This window comes from Cydia pomonella, chromosome 25, assembly GCF_033807575.1.
Source record: "Cydia pomonella isolate Wapato2018A chromosome 25, ilCydPomo1, whole genome shotgun sequence".
NCBI classification, from domain to species: Eukaryota; Metazoa; Arthropoda; class Insecta; order Lepidoptera; family Tortricidae; genus Cydia; species Cydia pomonella.
Genome location: NC_084727.1, coordinates 11216228 through 11239428, shown reverse-complemented (window position 1 = coordinate 11239428; position 23201 = coordinate 11216228). Strand labels below are relative to the sequence as shown.

Genomic DNA, 23201 nt, shown 5'->3' with positions numbered 1-23201 from the left:
TATTTTGACACCCAGTCATCAGAGGGCTTACCGCGAACCACCTTCGACGTGTTGCCTCTCTGTCACGCTTGTGAATTCGTACGTAAGTGTGACAGGGAGGCAACACGTCGAGCGTGGTTCGCGGTTAGCCCTCTGGAGGCTAGGTATAACGTCACAGTCACAGCTTATCCTAGTGGTTATAATATAAGTAGTGTTGTCTTCTCTCGTCGAGTTAGACGCAACATTCGGGACGCAACGTCGGCAGACGCCGTGACGCTGGTGCGTTCGGAATGTTGCATCAAAAGTGCTGCTACACAAACATACACAAAAAAATATGTGGGAGAATTCATCGGCGTCGAGCGGAGATTCGGTAGCTTAGTTGGTTCAGCGAGTGTACCAACGGCGGGTGGAAACTCGCTTCAAGCGACTTTTTAAAATTCTAAACACACAGCTAAGTAACAAGTCAGTTAATAATTGAGTGTTTCTTTAAAAAAAAGCACTTTCATTCATTTTTTTTTTTATATAAAATTTGTGTTTTTTCTACTCGGAATTACGAGTTCTTTCGATCTTAATGGGATACAAAATAATCCTACAGTGTTTTCCTATTGTGTTACCATTTCCCTTTATACTTTGTACCTATGGCGGTAACAAAAAAGAAAGTTAGAAAAATGTATGGAAATATTGGGACACTTTATAAGGAGGAAAAGGGCTCGCAATCCTGAAATAACGAAAAAATGGCATTGGTACGTACGAAAATTACATGTCAAAAGTAAATCTAGCCTAAAAGGTCGGCAACGCGCATGTAACACCTCTGGAGTTGCAGGCGTCCATAGGCTGCGGTGACTGCTTACATCAGGCGGGCCGTATGCTTGTTTGCCACCGGCGTGGTATAAAAAAAAATTGCTTGATCTTTGGATACTTCTGTAAAACTTCATTGAAATACAAGTAAATGTTAAGTGGACGTAGTTCAGCGAAAAGGACCCATCCTCAATAATTTTGCCTTAAAAAATGGCCTTTCCATCAGAGAAAGGTCCTTATACACATGGAGCAATTTTTTGGCATGACCCCGAACGTTACTTTGATGTAATGTGGATGACCCCAAAGTCACATTGATGACGGTTTAACACAAAGTAAAAAAAAAATATACATATTGAAAGGTTTTTGTGGGTAACATCCTGTTCTTTAAATTACGCCCAAGTCCAGTATTTATACCTTATATACATGAAAGGGCCTAAACGACTCCACATTATGAGTCTTACGTCAACTCAATAAATAAGATTTGACAAGCGTGTATAACTAACTGTACTTTCCACAGGCAACTAATACTAATCGAGCACCAAATTATTTTAATCTTAATATTAAGTCATAATTTATTGTATTTTTATAATGTATTCATTGCTGACATTCGATTTATAATTATAATTGTTTTTTATTTTATTTTATTGATTTAATTTTACAATTTACATTTAGTTAAATGTAATACGATTGTGTAAGTATTTTGGACGTGTAATTACTTTTATCAATAAATATATGAATATGAATATGAGCGAATTCTAAAAACCCCAAACACAATTAGGTTGCGTTGTTTTATCACAGAGTTCCCATGGCCACCTCCTGTCTCCATCATCAGATTTATTTATTTTAACTTTACTGCACAAACGTTATACAACAATGTACAAATGGCGGGCTTAATGTCAATTCTCTACCAGTCAAGTCAAGACAAGTAGATCTGAAAGATTTGATTTGTGTTCGTGGGACTGATTTAAATAAAGTAGTATAAGTAGTCCGAGGTCATGGTAAAGTCGGCCATGCTGCACGCAAACAATGGGAAACGAAGGTTCTTTCTTGCTCAATGTTAGTTCAGATCGAAACTAATAGTCTATTGCGTGTCACAAGTACAGTCAGTGACGGCCGTGGCCAAATATATTTTACAGTACATATGGAGCTACTTTATAGCACTAGTGCGAGAAGTAGCATATTACGTTACTGTGTCGAACATTTAAAGGGCCATATGTACTGTAAAACGTTGTACGATACATGTGCGAATAGGTAATTCGCAACTCGTGTCGATTTAAAACACTCCCTTCGGTCGTGTTTTAATTTATCGCCACTCGTTTCGAATTTCCTATTTTTCGCACTTGTATCGTAATGTACTATTTTAGACACTTTTTTAACTTGACCTGTTAGTATGTATGGGATAAATCTTGCAAGTTAAATTTGAACGACTTCCCGGTTTCCGATTAAGCTGAAAATTTGCATACATATGTAAGTCGGGTGAGAATGCAATATTATGGTACCATCAAGCTGATCTGATGATGGAGACAGGAGGTAGCCATAGGAACTCTGTGATAAAACAACGCAACCAAATTGTTTGGGGTTTTTAGAATTGTCGCGATGAGTATTAGTTGCCTGTGGAAAAAAAGTACAGTCAGTGATAAAAACTTGCTGTTTGTGTGGGTCAAATCTTGGAAGCTAAATTTGACCCACTTTCCGTATTCCGATCGAGGTGAAATACTGCATACATATGTAAATCGGTTGACAATACAATATTATGAAGACATGGAGCTGATCTGATGATGGAGAGATGTGGCCATGGGAACTCTGTGATAAAACAACGCTAACTACTCGATGAGTATAAGTTGCCTGTGGAAAGAAAAGTACATAATAAAAGCTTGTAACAAAAATGTTCTTTTGCCAAAAACGTATTCTAGACTATGTTTGACTTAATATGTACATAGATATAGTTCGTAACGTTCATATAAAACATTGTAATATAAGCATTCTGCTAAATTAGCTTAGGTATAATAACAGCGACTCGACACTGGACTCAGTGACGTCAGCCATGACTAAACCGTGAACACATGAAATCGTTATTACCAGCACGCACAACGTTGTAATGTTTATGTTTTAGCAGTCCAAATAATTGACCTAGTAACCATACAGAAATATAAGTAGAGAAAGGGTGGTAACTGGTAACTCCATACATCAGTACCCCTAGTGTAAATATTTTCGACAGCGAAACGTTACGTACGCGTTTGCGTTAAGTGTCATTTTGTATGAGATTTTTGACTTTCCAAAACGTCCCGCTTGGCGCGCTGTTCAAAAAACCCATACAAAATGAGACTTAACGCAAACGCGTACGTCACGTTTCGCTATCGACTAAATTTACACTAGGGGCACAGTTTTCTTACCAAAACGAGAGTCATTTCGTAGTCGACATCTAACTTCAAGTAGTGGGTTTATCAGTACCGCTATTTGACACCAGATGTCACAAGTGTCGCTACTGACGAAAAATGTATTGCCAAAACAATTTACAACTAATATTAGAAGCAAAAGGAGTTGAAAATAGAGTTCCGGTTATAATATTAGCTGAAAATTGTTGTAGAGTTTTCGTTCGTGTATTCAACTATTGTCAACTTATCAACTAGCAGTACTGAACGCCACTTTTAGATATTTAACACATATTAGGGAAAGGATAAGGAACAAAGTCAAATGGCGTTCTAAGTTTTAATCGTGTGTCGAAAGAGAGCATTAAATTTACTGTGGCTAAAAAAATTCTTTGACAATCTACCTCCATTACAAATTCTCTTTGGTCAAATTTAGCTTCCAAAATTTGACCCACACAAACATACATACTAACAGAGCAAGTTAAATAAAACCTTGTAAAATATAGTTACATTTGTATATTTGTTGTAATAAAATTATATCAGATATCTGAATAAGACTTAATGTTCAGAAATGACTCACAAAGACCGGACGCGGTAGGAAGTTGGTTTCGAGTGGTGATAATGACGTCATAGAAATACCGTTCGAATTAGGTAATCCACGGGAAAATTATGATTTTAACTGGTTTTAGATTAACTTCATTTACATAACAGCTCTTTTTACAAACTTTTATTTAACTTGCAATGTAACTATATATGGGTTAAATCTTGCAAGATAAATTTGACCCACTTCCCGGTGTAAGTAAGTAGGTTGACCATGCAATATTATGGTATCACTGCTGAGCGAATCTGATGATGGAGACAGAAGGTAGCCATAGGTACTCTTTGATAAACAACGCAACCTAATTGTGTTTGGGGTTCTTAGAATTGTTTCGATGGGTATTAGTTGCCTGTGGAAAAAAAGTACAATCAGCAATAAAAGCTTGTACCAAAAATGACATTTTTGACAAAAACTTATTGCCTTTAACTGGTCATCGGTGGACCTTATTCTCTGCAACTCGCACTCTTTGAATGCGTTAGGTAAACTTCAATAGTACTGAACCGATTACCAGGAATACTACTACTACTACTACTACTTCGATTTTGTGTCCCGGTTTACATAATCGGTTTTCATGCGAAATGTATTGGATACGTTTTTAATTTGTACTATTATATTGATTCCTAAAATCAATCAATCATATTCTTTATTTCAGACCAGGTCCATAATTATGAACATTAAAATGACCGTTCGACTCCCATTTGTCCGATTAAAAATGTCTCGTCGATTTGAAAACCTATCATCATCATCATCATCATCATCATCATAATATCAGCCTTTTATCGCCCACTGCTGCTCTTCCAGTACGCCACTTGTCCCGATCCTGAGCTAATCGCATCCAGAAGTGTCCCGCAATTTTCCGAATGTCGTCCACCCAACGAGCCAACGGACGCCAGGGGCTTCTTTCATCCGAAAGCGGCCACCATTCCGTTAACATTTTAGTCCACCTGCCATCACTTTGCCTAGCAACATGCCCCGCCCAACTCCATTTTAGGTTGGTAATGACGCAACCCACGTCTAGCACCTTGGTGCGACGACGGATCTCGACATTCCTTACTCGATCTTGAAGCTTGATACCGAGCATGGCGCGCTCCATGGCTCTCTGTGCTACACAGATTTTATGCACACCTATAACCTGAAAACCTATAGGTACATTAAAGCCTTCGCGACGCCTTACATAATGCATCTGAACCAGACAAAGGCCGCACCAGATAAATATTCCATCGCCGTTGGAGGCGCGCCAAGTCGGCAACACGAATATAACGCGCCGTTGTACCTACACGACAACTATGCGCGTGGAATTCTAGTTCAATCCTTACCATACAATGTTGCATCACGATTGGCATGGGAAGTAGCGAGGGAAGTAGGCAGAGACGTGGTGTGGCCACGTTATTCGTCATGCCTATAGGGCTTCCAATCCCGCAGCCTATCTTTAATTCCCGGGACCCCGTGTGAAAATTTAAACTATGAATACAAGGTAAAAACACATTGAAATAATAAACCTACTTCCACATTTCAAATCAACCATAGGATCAAAGATAAGGAAAAATTAAAACATGCCGTCATTAATGACAACGAAAATCAGAAACTAAAAATTTTCCAAATTTTTAATTTACTATCTTTGGTCAGCTTTCTGTTGAGAATGCAAAGAAAACATAACATGGATTCCGCCTAACTACTGCGAATTTTAGAGACAATATATCCAAGCAATCCAAGCGCGAGGCAATTTCCTCACGCACAAACCGGCCAGTATAGACGTGCCTCGGCCGAGGCGGCGCGCTTGGGCGAGGAAAACGCACGCGCCGCCTCGGCCGAGGCACGTCTACACTGGCCGGTTTGTGCGTGAGGAAACTGCCTCGCCCGTACATGCTCGCTCGCTCGCTCTGTGTGGACCCGACTATTGAATTGAATTGAATAAAAAATGTAATAGGAGACAAACGAGCAGAAGCATCGCCTGATGCTAGCAGACATGTCGTAAGTGCGTTGCCGGCCCTTAAGATGGGAGTAGAGTCAGACCAAGCTAAGTTGGCAACGATTTTGATAGCACAGCCTGTGCAAGTGTTAAGTAAACGTCATAATTTCATTAAATCTTGACGTTTAAAAACCGTGACAAAACCGCTGCCAGCTTATCTTGGTCCTCTTTTCTTGAAGGTACTATTGATCCGGAAATACCGCAGACGATAATTACATAAAAATATTAAGGTACTAATTTTGCAAATTTTCAAAGGACACCTCACTAATAAATCAACGTATAAACTTACATATAAATATTGCAAGCTAAATAAGTCTGTAATTAAAACAGGACGACAATATGTGTTTAAACATAAAAATAATTCTGTATTGGTAATAACTACTGCATGTTGTTCTGGTAAGTGGCAACCTTGTATGCATGGCAACATATCGTGTAAATTAACTAATACAACATCATCACGTGGCAAGATTACCCGACACGATAATGCTTTACATGACTATACATTGAGGAAAATCTTCGCAAGAAACAGAAAGATATTATTGTGAAATGGTTTAGTATTTCCAGCTTGAACATTTAAATAAGTTTTTGGCAAAAAAACATTTTTAGCACGAGCTTTCATTCCACAGGACTAATACTCATCGAGACAATTTTAACAATCCCAAACACAATTAGTTGTTTTATCAGTTTCCATGGCCTTGGCTACCTCCTGTCTCCATCATCAGATCAGCTAGATGTTATCATAATATTGCATTGTCATCCGATTTACATATGTATGCAAAATTACTAACAGGGGAAGAGAATTAAGAGCTTGTAAAAACACTGTTTAATAACCTATCAAATTTACAAAATTATTTCATCTTGAGAAGATTTACGTCCTAATAAAATTAGTACTTATTAATAAGCTGAACAGTAATGATGACAAATACTGCTTAAGATATTTAAAGTTATCTCATTTTTATATCACTCATATATATATATATTATACTACACCTCTCGCGTCAAATGATGGCCCTGATGACTTAATTAATTGTATAAAAAAAAATCAAGAAATATTTTCGTAATTTTTTAATGTCACATTTCTAAATATGCTAAACTTTAAAGAGTTTAACTGACAACTGCTCCATATGAATGAACTATCATAGAGACCTATATACCTCGCGCTGGATAATAATTATCCAGCGCGAGGTATAGCTAAAAACATAAAAAAACATGTTATTGAAGAAGATGCCCGAAGTACAAGGCACCACCCACCCACCATTCGACAAGACTGATGCGTGGACAGCAGCAGTCAAGCCAAATGATGGACAGGGGATGCCAGTCTCTCCACCGATGTTGAACACGTCCCTGTCTCCAACTGCTGCAGGCTATTGGGGTTAATCTAGATGTACTGGATCTTTACTTCAGAAGAAATAAAGAGCTAGAATATCTAGCATTCCATGACTTCAAGTCATTGTAAGGCCTTGCTAAAATACCTAAAAGGATACATGGACAGGAAAGTAAACCTAAGGATATAGAGCAGTACATAAAACACATTTGGTACCTTGTAATTGGATTTACAGAAATTAAAATTGTGTGTCACTAGTTTAAAAAATAAATATTTATTTCATTAACACATTCACTGCCGGAAACCCACCTGGTGGGCGCTCGTGAACTTTGTTCAGATGCCGGTGTTTTGTATGCAACTATAGACCACCGGTTTCTGGGGTAGTGCGCCGTTTTTTGTCTGGCAGTGAATGTGTTAAATACCAGTATAACTATTACAATGGCAGGTCCTTGTAATGGCAGCGCCATGGCTTGCCGTGGCAATATGCTGAGTGGGATCCTGTTTAACATCTAAGTAATTTGTGTTGTGTGTGTTATTTTACAGTTTTGTCAAATGGTTGTACAAATTATGATATTAATAAATGTATTTGTTTCTTGTTTGTTTAAACTTTATTGCACAAATTTATAAAAAGAGTACAAATGGCGGACTTAACGCTTTGAGGCATTCTCTACCAGTCAACCATTGGGCTAAACAGAAATAGTTTGGTGCAGGATTGTAAAGAGTTGATATGGAAATAGACACAAGTCGAGACTACTATGATACTATAGTTACACAAATATATATTTCTTTCTTTTTCTTGTAAGTTATTTACAAAATAACATGAGTAGGTATATTAAGACCAATAACTGACTATTGGAAATGTATTGTAAATATGACTTGTCTCATCCCTAGAAAAGTATTATTAAGCCACCAGGTATGTTAGTATTTTATTTAAGTATCATTATAATTCATTTTATTGTATTATACTTGTGTAATTAGCATAATTAGTGTTTAAATGCAAATAAGTACCACTATTTTAAATAATATTTTTTATAAGCCTTTTTGACAGATGCCGTTCAATACTCGTAAATTTCGTTCTTATTCCACTGTTGCTCATCTGGTTGCCAATTGGCAAAGGCCTCCTCCAGTCTTCTCATTCTAGTCTGTCTGTGGCTACTCTGCACCAAGTTAAACCTGCCACCTCTCTTATGTCGTCAACCCATCTTTTTTGGGGCCTGCATTGCTTTCTGTTTCCTATTCGTGGATACCATAGGCTGACTATTTTGCTCCACTTGTCTTTTCCTCGGACTTTAAATAATATATGTGCATAAACTAAACAAATGCTCAAATATTTTATACAAGTTACTAATTGAATTCACAAATGAAATATTTTTAAAGCACTCTTCAGTGAAGTGGATTCTTATTAGAAAGTGAAAACATTCACATGTTGATGTAACAGTCGGCTAAATGAAAGTGAATGAGGTATCTGGAGCATGAACTAATGGTGCATCCACACCACAGTTCACTTTTGTGGAGCATCAACATGACATGTACACCATTACCCAAAAAAAAAAACATTTTTTTGAAATGAAATGACATTCCAGTGCCAGCGCGAGCTACACGCTATAAACGTAGCCGATAACCCGCGGAAAACCGTATGTAGCGAAAAGCATCTATGAACAAAGAGCTAGCAGTAAATGTGTTAACTGGAAGAGATCCCTCAAAGGGATAAGTTCGCCTCTGTACTTAATTTTTCCTAATTGTAAGTTACTTTAATTTTACGACCAGTTTGGCCTAGTGGATAGTGACCCTGCCTACGAAGCTGATGGTCCCGGGTTCAAATCCTGGTAAGGGCATTTATTCGTGTGATGAGCATGGATATTTGTTCCTGAGTCATGGGTGTTTTCTATGTATTTAAGTATCTATAAATAATTATATATATCGTTGTCTAAGTACCCTCAACACAAGCCTTATTGAGCTTACTGTGGGACTTAGTCAATTTGTGTAATAATGTCCCATAATATTTATTTATTTATTTAATTGTATTCTTGTACAATTAAGAGTTTACTACTACTAACTTAAGTTAACATTTATGTGTTGTTACAAATAGATGACCGGTCTTCTGGCCTAGTGGGTAGTGACCCTGTTTATGAAGCCGAATAGCTGATTGTCCTAGGTTCGAATCCCGGTAAGGGCATTTGTTTGTGTGATGAACACATACATTTTTCAAGTCATGGTTGTTTTCTATCTATATGTGTTTATCTACATACATATGTATATTGTCGCCTAGTACCCATAGTACAAGCTTTGCTTAGTTTGGGGCTAGATCAATCTGTGTAAGATTGTCCCCATATATTGATTAGTTACCTAATGTAGCAGTGACACTTGGACACATTAAAAAAAAAGGAACTGCGGTGTGGATGCAACTTAATAACTTAATTGCTCACGAATGTGCCTTATTTCCATGCAGGACAGTCTACAAACAGCCAGTTAATAACTATCTCTGTCACTCTAATAACACCTTAATTGGAGTAAAAGAGAAATATGCCCGAAATTTGCAAACTTAGGTGTTTGCGATAGGCCATCTGTAGTGAGGATAGAACACAATGTAATCGGCAAAACTGTGTCAAATATGTGATATACTATCAGCAAATATGTACTATCAGTCTACAACCCCTGATAAGGTATCTTACTACAAAGGACCGCACTGTTAGATAAAATGTAACGCTTATGTCTAAAATAACCCAAAGGTGTTAATAATAGAAATTCTGCAATTGATTAATTCCCTAATATACTAATGCATTGTCATCAGTGACATTACGATTGAAAGTATCTAATTAATAAGATTTATTCGAAAGAATGTAAATTCAAATAAGACCTAGCTTAGAACTTTAATCCTATTTGCATCGGAATTAACTTGGAAAAACCATTTCCAATTAGACTGAAATCTAATAAAGTCTAGAAGGTTCTTAGAGCAGAGTCCTAACACGTACCTGGCTAGTGGTCCAGTCGAACACGGCATCATAGGCGTAGACTCTCGGCGGTTCGGGCGGCACGGCGTTGGAGCGCGTCACGGCCACGGTGCCGTGCACGGCGTCCACGGACACGCAGCACGGCGCGCCCTCCAGCTTTTCCCGCTCGTCCATCGGCCGCACCCGCACCACCACGCGGACATTCTCAACCGTCGCCCCTGACTCCCCATCCTGCCAACAGACAATACGTCAACACTCGACACGTCCGCCCCGCACGGGCTCCTGCTACGTTCTAAACCGAATCAATCGCCAGTGCGCAGTTACTATGTCGCAAACGTAGGCGGTTTGTAAGTGACCCTGAAACGCGAAATACGTTATGACTCATTCCCAGAACAGCTATAATTACTATTATTACTAATAAACTATTTGAAAGAGACTTGAGAATTAGCAAAAAAAACGTGCAATAAAATCCCCATGTGGTTTTTGCAAATGAAAGGAAAGGAAACGAGTTATGAAATCATCGTGACATGATTTCCGGAAATCACATGATAGCCAACGGTTATACTTACGGGCATTTTGGACGACTCCGCCTCGACGCGAACACGAACACAATAAATCGGTTTGCACAAAGCCGCGCAACGCGTACGTTTGTCGGATATTAGGTAAAAATCAATACTCACGACCTAGTTTTTCAGGGTTTCCTATTCCTTTTGAAATGATGAAATCGGAATGACAAGACGTTTTCAGTTCTGTTGCCATGTAAAATGAAAAAAGAAATGGATTCACTACAAACAAGCTGTTTCTAATAAGAGTAATATGAATAAAAACCAATAAGAACAAATTTATAAGTATAAAGTACAAAGTAATATTTTTCCTATTTTAGCATGTTATTCTTCTAAATGTTCCTAAATATTCATTTGTTATGATTAATCCTAAAATACAAAAAGTTTATTGTCAAATAATGGCAGCACACACCGGAAGTTGGTATTTATATGGTATTTCAACTTGATTGGAGCCGCTCGTATGTGGGGCCCATAAAGCTACAAACACATAAGCGTATTTCAATAAATATGTAAATAGTAATTAGTGTGATATTAATTGTCAATTATATATTTTTCATAAACTTATCAATGTACTAAACTATTGAATGATTTTATACTAAAAGGAATTGGCGAATATTATTAGAGAAAACTATGTTATTCTACATACTTGTGTACTAACCTTTAGAAATAGGTGTTTTATAGAGCATTTCTTTTTTATCCCGAAAATTATCCAAAAATGTCAAAATAACAAACTTAGTCAAGACTGAACATCATATTTATATTTCTTTTTCGTAAAAGTTTATACAAAATAAATTTCTCAGTAAATTTATTAGTGAGAAATAAAGGTAAAATAGAATATTTTTTTATCATCGTGTCGAGTTCTCGAGTTTCTTATCTATTAAAACACCTCTGAAAGAAAATGTCAAACTAGATGTTTATTTTCGTTCACAAAAAGTTAGTCTAAATCTCAGCCTAAATGGCTTACGCGCTTTATCGTATGCTTTTAAAATCACTAGTTCGACGGTTCAATTAATTAAATGCCGTAGCAATGTCCTCCGAAGAAGCGGGAGTCCAGCAGGACCGTGCCCATATTGCGGATGTCGACGTCGACGAACCCACTAAAGGAAATGGGTCTGAACGCGATCTGGCGACTGATTCTGGCCTGGAGGCTAACTCCTCAGGATTGACAGAGGATGTAACTTCGTGCGAGTTACCTAGCTCAGCCAGGCAGCTAAAAAATAATGATGAAAAAGGCGAGTCAAAAGTGCTGGTGGATGTCACTGACACTGGAGTTTCTTCTCCTATTTCGTCCTCTGGTGCTAGCTCTCCTGGTGCTAATACGTCTGACAACGTCTCCAACCTTGAAGAACTTTCAACCAGCCAGCATGACAATTTAAATAACTCTGAAGGGCTCTTAGCTCACAAATTATCAGTAACTTCACAAAACGGGGATAATTTAGATATTCAAATTACCATGGATAACAAAACAAACAGTGCTTCTAATGATTCTTTAAATAAACAACCAAATCTTGACGCAAATAAAAACTTGGCAACATCAACCGTAAGTTTAAATGATACAATAGACACTAATGTAACAATAAACAAGTCACCGTACAGTCGGAGTGCAGAAAACATATCAGTTGACATTAAAATGGACCAAAGTGTAGATAAAGATGCAGTATTGTCCCAGTTCAAAAGCCAGAAGAATAAAGTAAGCGCTACTCAGGCAATCCCAGAAACGAACACTAATACAAATCTCGATGTACGATACACACGGTTACCTAAAGAACTACTGTCACAAGATCTAGGAAGTATTGTTAAAAATGTCCATGGGATCTTCTCTTCTGTAAGCGGCAGTTTGAAGAATGCATACACACATAGAGCAGGCCATATACCGTATATGAAAACTGTAAAACCAATGCCTAATGGGAAAGTAATGAATGATATATTTGAAGATGAACAAAATGATGAGAAGATTACGAATGGGATAGAGAATACTAAAACAGAGATTCCTAATGAGACTGAGACGTTAAATATGAATTTAGAGGATGATGTAAAGGGAGATGTGTTAAGGCTACAGGTGGAGTCCTTGGAGCGAGTGTTAGCAGAGCAGAGGAAAGAGAACACGGCATTGAGAGAGACTGTGAAACAGCAGGCAGACAAGCTGACGGAGAGAGACCAGACTTTTAGAGAATTGGAGACTAAAATGGATTTGGTGAGTTGGATTTTTGACTGTTTTTTGGACAAACTATAAATATTCCTTAATCCTAATCCTTAATATAAAATTAAGAAATCCACCATAGTCCAACGGCTCTTCATCTATGGACCAAAAGTAACTCAAATATCTTTGTTTAGATGTGATTTTAATATGATAATGCAATTATTTTTATAAAATTTGGTGACAGACTTCTCCATTTGGGCTCTGCTCTAGATCTGGATTGACATCCCCTGTGCTGTGCCCCACCAAACAAAGAGAGATGAAATTCTCAGTTCCCATACCTCTCTTTTGGACATAGTTTAAGGCCATACCTGGGTCCAACAAACAACAATTAGGATCGGTATTATATGCTGACAAGAGGTTAAAATCATTTCTTATCATTGATTTCCAGATGTCAAAACGCGTAGAGCAAGCGGAGCGAGAAAAAGACGCAGCCGTGATGCGCTACGCGAGCGTCGAGCGAGCCGCCATCGAGGCGCGCAAGATGGCGGAGCAAAGCGCGGCGCGGGAGCGCGCGGCCACCGCCGAGGCCGAGCTGGCGGCCGCCAAGCTGCGCGCCGCCCGCGACGACAAGCTGCGCGTGTGCCAGCTCTATGACGACAAGGTACCGGTGTCCACACTGTTCATAACTGCTTCTTATCCACTGTGGTCCCTGGAAGTGTCCAAAGTGGTCAACCAGTTTAAGAGCAGAATAATCTTCTGTTGAGTTTCTCGTTGTAGAAAGTATTTACCTACTTCCATACAGTTGGTGGTTCTTCTCCTTCAACCTAGCATTCTCCCGGCCTAACACCAGGGTCCGCTTTCCTACTTAATCACCTCCACTTTTCCCGGTCTTCGGCATCCTCATGTGTGAGATTGTTCTCTTTCATGTCACGACGTCCAGCCGGCGCTTCTTAGCCCTACCGCGTGATCTAGGATCTTGGACAGTGAGGTCGAGGCATCTATTTCCGACATAGTCTACTAGTCTGTGGCTTATATGGCCATACCATCGGAGGCAACTTTCCTGCAGCTTATCCCCTACGTCACGGATTCCCAGGCTGCCACGAATGTGTTCGATAGGTATGCGATCTGATCGCGTAAGGACAGTCATCCATCGCATCGCAACATCTTCATCTCGGTGACGTGAAGCTGCTGGACATGTCCCCCGAGGACAGGCCAGGTCTCGCTACCATATAGTGGCGCCATTTTGCCCAAGCAGCACTTATTCGGGCTTGGACTTCGTGATCGATTTCACCAAATTCGTGCAGTGCACGTGCGTGCATGGACCCAAGGAAGTTGAATTTATTCGATTTCACGACAAATTCGTCTCCTACCTTTATGGGGTCGGGTTGTTGGCATAAAATTCGTTTTGTCAAGCTAATCATCACTTTATCAGTCTTTTTACTAAAAAGTCAATAACCACTGGTTTAATGTAGAAATAGAAATAAAAAAACCGGATAAGTGCGAGTCGGATTCGTCCAACGAGGGTTCCGTACGAATTTGTAGGTATATAAACATATTATTGAAGACTGAATGTAATGAAGATTGCATGCAAGTTCTTGCTAGTGTAAACCTTGCTTAATGAATCATTTTTTGCAGTGCCACGAGCTTGCGAATAGTGAACGCGAGCTAGCGAAGGTTAGAGAAGAGGTGAAAGAGCTGGAGGGAAGGCTCAAGTGGACACAGAGCAAATTGCGCATGGAGATGGACGCCTACAAGGTATGAACCATGCTAGGGCGTCGCCAGGGGGCAGCTGCCATTGGCATTTATAATATTAATATACAGTATGGCTTGGTTTAATAAACATTCATGTTACAGGACAGCGCAGAGCGTGTGGAGAAGCTGACGGCACAGGTGGCGGAGCTGGAGGCGGCCGCGGCCGGCGCCTGCGACTCGCAGGCCGGCTAGACAGATGGGTGAGTAGTGTGGTGCAGTAGCACAGGTGGGTGAGGACAGCGCAGACCGCGCAGGTGTCGGAGCTGCAGGCGGCCGTGGCCGGCGCCTGCGGCTCGCAGGCCGCTAGACAGATGGGTGAGTAGTGTGGTGCAGTAGCACAGGTGGGTGAGGACAGCGCAGACCGCGCAGGTGTCGGAGCTGCAGGCGGCCGTGGCCGGCGCCTGCGGCTCGCAGGCCGCTAGACAGATGGGTGAGTAGTGTGGTGCAGTAGCACAGGTGGGTGAGGACAGCGCAGACCGCGCAGGTGTCGGAGCTGCAGGCGGCCGTGGCCGGCGCCTGCGGCTCGCAGGCCGCTAGACAGATGGGTGAGTAGTGTGGTGCAGTAGCACAGGTGGGTGAGGACAGCGCAGACCGCGCAGGTGTCGGAGCTGCAGGCGGCCGTGGCCGGCGCCTGCGGCTCGCAGGCCGCTAGACAGATGGGTGAGTAGTGTGGTGCAGTAGCACAGGTGGGTGAGGACAGCGCAGACCGCGCAGGTGTCGGAGCTGCAGGCGGCCGTGGCCGGCGCCTGCGGCTCGCAGGCCGCTAGACAGATGGGTGAGTAGTGTGGTGCAGTAGCACAGGTGGGTGAGGACAGCGCAGACCGCGCAGGTGTCGGAGCTGCAGGCGGCCGTGGCCGGCGCCTGCGGCTCGCAGGCCGCTAGACAGATGGGTGAGTAGTGTGGTGCAGTAGCACAGGTGGGTGAGGACAGCGCAGACCGCGCAGGTGTCGGAGCTGCAGGCGGCCGTGGCCGGCGCCTGCGGCTCGCAGGCCGCTAGACAGATGGGTGAGTAGTGTGGTGCAGTAGCACAGGTGGGTGAGGACAGCGCAGACCGCGCAGGTGTCGGAGCTGCAGGCGGCCGTGGCCGGCGCCTGCGGCTCGCAGGCCGCTAGACAGATGGGTGAGTAGTGTGGTGCAGTAGCACAGGTGGGTGAGGACAGCGCAGACCGCGCAGGTGTCGGAGCTGCAGGCGGCCGTGGCCGGCGCCTGCGGCTCGCAGGCCGCTAGACAGACGGGTGAGTGTTTGTAGAGGTCCGTAGCTTTCTTACGGGACCCATAAACGATTTCAATTACGAAGTAGTACTAACCTCGTATGATCACAGACTTTTTTTTTTTTTTTTTTTAATTTATTGAGAAACAAACAGTCTTAAAATAAACATATGAGCAACTTAGCTAATAGCTATGGATTGATTTCGTTACAGACCTATAGTTTCCTAATTTTAAATTATTCGATGTACAATTGAAAAAATAATAATAGTGTAAACTTATAGCGTACATAACAAAAGCGTAAATTTATATATAAAAAAAAAATATATATATATATATATATATATGTAGAGAACTGAGAAAATACTTAAATCACAGGTACCTATTATCAGGTTGCTGCAACTTTTCACCGTTATTTTAGAAAAGAATATACTGCTCTTTTAAAGAGGCCTAATGAATTGCAAAACAAATCTGCGTCCATACATTTTTCATTGTACTGCCTACATGCGCGCCCAATATATGAATGCTGTGCGTATTTCGTTCTGCTGTTAGAAATGCTAAATAATGCCTTACTGCGACAACTACGTTCATTTCTACGGGGGACACGGAAACCAATTTTATGTAATAAGTCGGGGGCATCTACAATATTATTAATAATTTTGAATAAAAATACTAAATCTGTACAGGACCGTCTAAGTGAAAGTGGCTGGATATTATGATGTGTAGCCGAGGAAGCGTAATTTACATAGTTACGACCCACTCGAAATTCCAGTGCTTTAATGAACTTTTTCTGGAGTCTTTCAATTCGAGTCTTATGGACATTAAACAAAGGATTCCAAACCACAGAAGCAAATTCCAATCTGCTGCGAACGTAACTATTATAAAGAAGTTTATAAGTGAGAGGTCTTCGAAAAGGTTTTGCCACGCGAAGAACGAAACCCAGTTGTTTATATGCCTTGTTTAAAATATGATCTATATGAGGGTTAAACGTTAGTTTTGCATCCATTAACACCCCTAGGTCACGTATACTGTGCTGTCGTGTTAGAGTACTGCCACACAGCCGGTAACTGAATGCAATGGGATCCCTTTTCCGCGTGAAAGTAATAACTGAACATTTGTCACTATTTAAAAACAGATTATTTTCCACACAATAAGTTTCAAACCTAGTTAAATCATCCTGCAACAGAGCACAGTCGACGTCAGTTTTAATGACTCGAAATAATTTAGTATCATCGGCGTATAAAAGAGCTTTTGAATTTGTTAGACACTCCGTGATATCATTTATGTATAAAATAAATAATAACGGACCCAAATGGGACCCTTGTGGGACACCTGAAGTAGTTATTTTAAAAGCCGATGAGAAACCTCCGAGTACAACACTTTGGGACCTATTTTCTATATAAGATTTTACCCATCGAAAAAGATCACCGTGGATGCCAAGGTTCCAAAGTTTCACCAAAAGCGTATTGTAAGAAATTTTATCGAACGCTTTGGCGAAGTCTGTGTAAACTGCGTCGACTTGATACTTATTATCCATGGCATCTAGTATGACTTCACTAAAGGACAAAAGATTACTCTCCACACTTCGGCCCTTGTAGAACCCGTGCTGACTCGGATTGATATGACGCCGGACAGCGTATGACAATTGATCAGTAACAATTTTCTCTAATATTTTACTGAATTGGCATAACTTGGAGATAGGCCTATATTTTTCGATGTCCTGACTTATAGAACCTTTGGGTATAGGTGTGATCCACGCCGTTTTCCAGATTTGCGGGACTTTCCCCTCCTTGATAGACTGCTGAAATATTTTAGTGACGGGAACAACCAAAGTATCAGCACATTTACTAATTAGTAAAGGATGTATACGATCAGGTCCAGCGCCCTTATTTATATCAACAGATTTCAGATATTTGAGGACAATTTCATTTGTCAAAATGATACCACTAAAGTTTAAAACTGGCTCTGGCGGAGGTTCCAGAGAGTTAATGTCCAGAGGTGGCAAAGTGGACTGTTCAAAGACTGATTGGAAGTGATCACTGAACATATTACAAATACTTTCCCCGTCGGATGCTGAAACCCCCCTGTAATTCATTGTTTGTGGTATACCATTATTGGACATTGAAGACTTAATAAATTTCCAAAAATATTTTACATGTGAATTTATTTTATCCTCGGAACTATCTATATAATTCCTGTAACACTCATTTTCAATTTTTTCAGCCCTTTTTCTTAAGATTGTAAAACTTTCATAATCTAACGGGTTACCATAACATTTCCATAATTTATGATATTTTCTTTTTTCTTTCAAAATCTTTCTTAATGACCTACTATGCCATACAGGATAATTTGTACACGAGTTTCTGGAATAACGGCAAGGTACGTGTTTGTCTATTAAGGTATATAACAAATTATAAAACTTGGTTACGCAACCTTCGACATTTAAATTATTGAAGAATGTTTCCCAATCTACATTTAATAGGTCGCTATTAATATCATCATAATTTGCTGAATAAAATTTATATATAAGAGTTTTGGCAGGTTTGATTGACGCAGTATAATTAAGTTTTAAATTTAAAATTAATGCCGGATGATGCATATCCTCTGGAGTCAAAGGAAAATTGCACCTGAGGACTGTACAAAGCCCGCTACTAAATATGAGGTCAAGGACACGATTATTTACATTAACAATATAGTTAAATTGATTTAAATTGCAGAGGGCCATAAAATCATGTAAAAATTGGACTAAAACATTACTAGAACTATTTAAAGATAGTGCACCGGATCCTCCATCTAACCATTCGGCATGGGAGATGTTAAAGTCCCCGGTAATAAGGAATACATCGTTAGGGTGATCGAGAATAAGTCGAGAAGTTATGTCAAAAAATGATTCGACAGCATCCATGTGGTTAGGTCCGTGCGGAATGTATACACATGCTATATTTAAGTATTTACACTGAGAATTATTGTTGTGATCGTTAGAAACAGGGAGCGAAATCCAAACACACTCTGCATGCGCGGGGGAGGGGCAAGGCCAGGCGCGGCGCAGCGGCTGCAGCTCGCGGCGCGCCGCCACCAGCACGCCCCCGCCGCGCGCGGCGCCGCTGTCGGCTTCCGAGCGGTCGCATCTATATACTATGTATCTTTCGTCAACATATTCTCTGTCATAAAAATTTGAGGTCAGCCAGGATTCAGTGATACAGATAAAATCGTAATCGGCCAGGGCAAGGTGTGAAAAGAAACTATGCGATTTAGTTCGTAGTCCCCGTACGTTTTGATAATAACCGTTAAATAGCTTATCTGTCATTGAAGATAAAGAATATATTTATTTGCACTATTTTAAATGTAAGAACATAGCATAGGCGTATATATATATACTGTGTGTAGCTATTAACAGCAGTAGTAACTAAAAAGGCACCGTTATAGTTTAAAGCAGTTGAGGTATTATAAAATAATAGAATACAAGAGCATATATATTGTTTATTAACAGGTAAAGTATTTGTGGCATTGCGGCGGGCGTATGTAGGTACATATAAGTGGTTGAGATAACGACAGCATTCACATTCACAATAATGTAACGCGCATGCAGGTCTGTCCACAATAGTCGTGAACAAATAATTAACGAATGATGTGATTAGTGCTAAATTGACGAAAAGTACTTTGGCAGTTATTTTTAAAGACAAAGGGCAACAATAGAGTATATAATAATCGTATTCACATGCATACATGTACATAATAATATAACATAGTCACTTTAACTTTAAAAGATCCGAATCATTATTTATCGCGACGATTTTAGATGTGTCGGTCTTACGCATGAGGATCTTGCAATCGCGCGTCCAAAGGTATGCATACTGGAGTTCAGCTTTTCCATTAATTGTTAATGAGATTTCCAATGTAAAGTAAACCCTAATTAAAGTACGTTTGGTGTGACAACTTGACAAGTGCTTGATATTTTGGGTTTTTGCATTCACTAACTGCTGCACTGGTCTTTATTTATGATACGCGTGACGTACGTGACCTAGTCTACGCATTTTTGTAATTACAGTAAAAACTACTATTGCGTTCTCAGTAAAATTTTGAAATTCATCATCAAAGACAATCAACTTAAGTACGATTCCCACGGAACGGGCCGAGTTTTTTACTACTTGCCAGGAATTTAGAGCTCCTGCAGCCTGCACAGTAGTTAGATATTTAATTTTTTATTAAATCATTTATTGCAGACAACATTGATCCATATACATATAACATTTATAAAAAGAATTAAAATAAAAACGAAAATTTAAATCGATTTAAAAACTAGACATTAAAATTTACATGATTAAGCATTTCATTGATTAAATTAAAATAATAAATGGATTTAATAAACAAGGATAAAATAAATTAAAATGTCAAGCTTCCTATAAACTATAAATGGGTGAATCAACTTTTTTTGTTTTGTTATCCTGTCCCGTTGTCCAAGGGACAACAGTGGGACAGTTTGTTTGAAGAGACGTTGTATGCCGTTCTATTAACATGCTTAGTAGGGGGCCCATTATGGACATTGGTTATAACAACCACAAAAACGCAAGTTTAATACATTTAAGTACCATAAAATCAGTATTTTAATGAACTTTTGTCCCCTGGACAACTAATCGTAACCATGGCAACGAGTGACGCTAAAAAGTTGATTCTCCCAAATAACTGCAATTAAAATTAAAAATTAAAATGTAAGAATATGAAGACTGTGCCAGTGTCTAGCAATCGGGCAATCTAGCCTGTTTGCCACCAGGCTCAGGATGCTGTTTGGGCTCTCCCGTACACGGCGCATAATGGAAGCTGTCCGTTTTCGCAATATGGCCGGGAAACTATCTATATGTGAGTCCGCAAACATACCAGAAGCGCTGCAGTACCTAGGAAGACCCAACAGCATCCTTAGTATGTTATTATACTGAACGCGCAAGGCGTTTATTGCCCTCTGAGTATGGTTAACCCACAGGCTGCACGTGTACAAGGACTGGCAATATGCCTTAAATAGGGTTATTTTAACTTCCCTTGTACATCGTGCAAACCTGCGAGCCACCATGTTGCCCCGGACAGCCAACGCCCTGCGCTCCCTCTCAATGTCTGGATCGTCCGAGAGGCACTCCGTGACCCAATGACCCAGGTACTTGAATTTCTTGGTTCTATTAAGAGGTACTCCATACAGCGAGACATCCGGCACCCTATCCACCTTATGCTCTCGCGGCTGGAAAACTAGAACCTCACTTTTAGCCACATTGTACCTAAGTCCATGCGTCACGGCATACTCCTCGCACATGCTCAAAAGTTTTCTGATTGCACAAACAGAGGGCCCCAACAGCACCATGTCATCTGCGTAACTGATATTGTTTACCATTTCCCCGGCTATGGCACATCCGACCCTGGTGCTGCTGAGACTCTCTATGAGCGCATTGATGTACAGGTTGAAGAGACGCGGAGAGGATAACCCCCCCTGCCTCACCCCGCACCTCAACCTGTACTCATCAGAAAACGCGTTGCCCCACTTGACGACATTCGTTTGGTTATTGTACCAATAATCAAACACACCTATTACCTCCTCTGGTACGTCTGTCTCTGTACGCAGCTTATGCCATAGTAGGTCGTATGACACCATATCAAAAGCTTTAGATAGGTCAAGAAAACACCCGTAAACCGGCGTTTTCCTATCGGTGTAGTATCGGACAGTGTGCTTGAGACAAAGAATTGCTGTTTCGGTCGATAACCCAGCTCGGAAACCAAACTGTGCATCATGCAACTTAAGGTATTTACACAGCTGTCGATCAAGCAAACTGTCCAACACCTTAGCTACAGTGGTCGCTAGTGATATGGGTCTATAGTTGGACTTATCCGTCGGATCACCAGTTTTATTCTTGATTATTGGTACAACCACCGTTTTCATACACTCGTCAGGCAGATACGAGTGACGAACCGCCAGTGTGTAAAACATCGCTAACACACGCGGCAGGTGCCCTCCAGCATACTTAAGATGTTCAATACTAATACCATCATGACCAGGAGATTTACCCCTGGTCATATTACGCACGACTGAAGCTACCCCTGCCGCGTCAAACTTAATAGGCGACCCACACCTTCCGGTGACACTCTTCACCGCCTGACGAGTACTTGCCTGACTATTTAGTGGCTTAACCAAAAACGTGTCCTTGAACATGTTTGCTATGTCCGCGGGCTCGTTGCAACCATCGACACCGAGAGGGACAGACGACCTAGGGTTCAGTTTATTCGTGTGTTTCCAAAAACTCTTAAAATCTTTTTTAGCGTGATGCGCAGCTAAAACATCCATCCTTATCCGTTCAGTATTATCCTGGCACCATTTCAGCCTAGACTTAAAAATGCGCCTAGTTACCGCCATCCGCTCATAAAAGGGCCCGCTCGATGGTTTACCATGCGATACCCATTGCAAGAAATGGTGCCTGGCTTCTTTGTGAGCAGGATAAACATGCTTGTTCCAGCCTACCACACACTTTCTTTTCCTGTTCCTACAACTAGACCCAGATGCACTCGCCTCACTCGCATATTTTAGCGTATTAACAATCTTATTATATAAATGATCTATCACTACTCTGTGTTCACGTTTATTACACAAACCATCACAACATTCAGTAAACTCCGTCGGGAAGTCTATACATCTAAGTCCCTCATTACATAAATAATGGTATTTTTCGATTTGTGCAGCATCCCTATGTCCCCACAATACCTTATTATACATATTGCTGGGCAGACTTTGAACAGGTTTCAAAACATTTATGTCACAGCTGATTTCCAAGGCTAAGTGGTCAGACCAAACTGCCCCGTAATGCACCTTCACGTACGTCACTGATTGCATCGCTGCCTCGGTCACTAAACAATGGTCAAGCCAGCGCGTACAACCGTGTGCATCACTCACATACGTAAAAGTATCGGACGTTACGCCTAACTTAACAATATCCGCGCATAACCACGACTGATCCTCACAAAACTTCAATAATTCACGACCAAACAAGCTAACCGGATGCGCATTGAAATCTCCTAGTATATAAACTGAGGATAGCTCAACACTCTCCACGATAGCGCATACTTCACTCAGGCACTCTGTAAAGTCACTCAAGTTGTCAGCATGGTTGACGGGCATGTAAATCGAAAACACCAAAAACGAACGATCGCAAACTTGCACCTTAATTGCAGCGAGCCGATCACTAGCACAGTCAATCACAGACACTGAGTCGAACGCACTTTTCTTCCATAATAACGCTACTCCTCCATATGGCCTACCGCGTATTATACCTACAGTGTCATCGATACTAGACTTGCCCGTAAAACCAAAGCTGTCATCAATGCTGCCTAAATATGCCAAGCTGTGATTAAATAGCCAATGTTCCTGCAAAGCTATAATATGGGCATGTTTACATAAAGATCTAACATAGTCAACAGAGCGCGTGACTGATTTACAATTATAACTAACAAAATTTCATTTACTCAAATTATTATTATACATTTAAAATATTTTATGATTTATTTATCTAAACAGCTGAGT

The 23201-nt window shown here is 40.5% G+C and overlaps 2 protein-coding genes across 2 annotated transcripts in view; one reads left to right on the top strand and one right to left on the bottom strand.

The window, feature by feature from the left end:
* LOC133531593 (kinesin-like protein KIF3A) overlaps window positions 1-10717 on the bottom strand; it is a 55120-nt gene extending 44403 nt beyond the window's left edge. The window contains exons 1-2 of the mRNA XM_061869903.1: window positions 10558-10717; window positions 10010-10219 (exon numbers count right to left, since the gene is read on the bottom strand). Coding sequence (XP_061725887.1) covers window positions 10010-10219; window positions 10558-10563 — 216 coding nt within the window. The 5' untranslated portion in view covers window positions 10564-10717. The remainder of the gene's footprint in view (window positions 1-10009; window positions 10220-10557) is intronic.
* A 714-nt stretch (window positions 10718-11431) lies between these two features.
* LOC133531612 (coiled-coil domain-containing protein 186) overlaps window positions 11432-23201 on the top strand; it is a 44017-nt gene continuing 32247 nt past the window's right edge. Inside the window, 4 exon segments of the mRNA XM_061869927.1 lie at window positions 11432-12745; window positions 13140-13352; window positions 14327-14446; window positions 14546-14643. Coding sequence (XP_061725911.1) covers window positions 11579-12745; window positions 13140-13352; window positions 14327-14446; window positions 14546-14643 — 1598 coding nt within the window. The 5' untranslated portion in view covers window positions 11432-11578.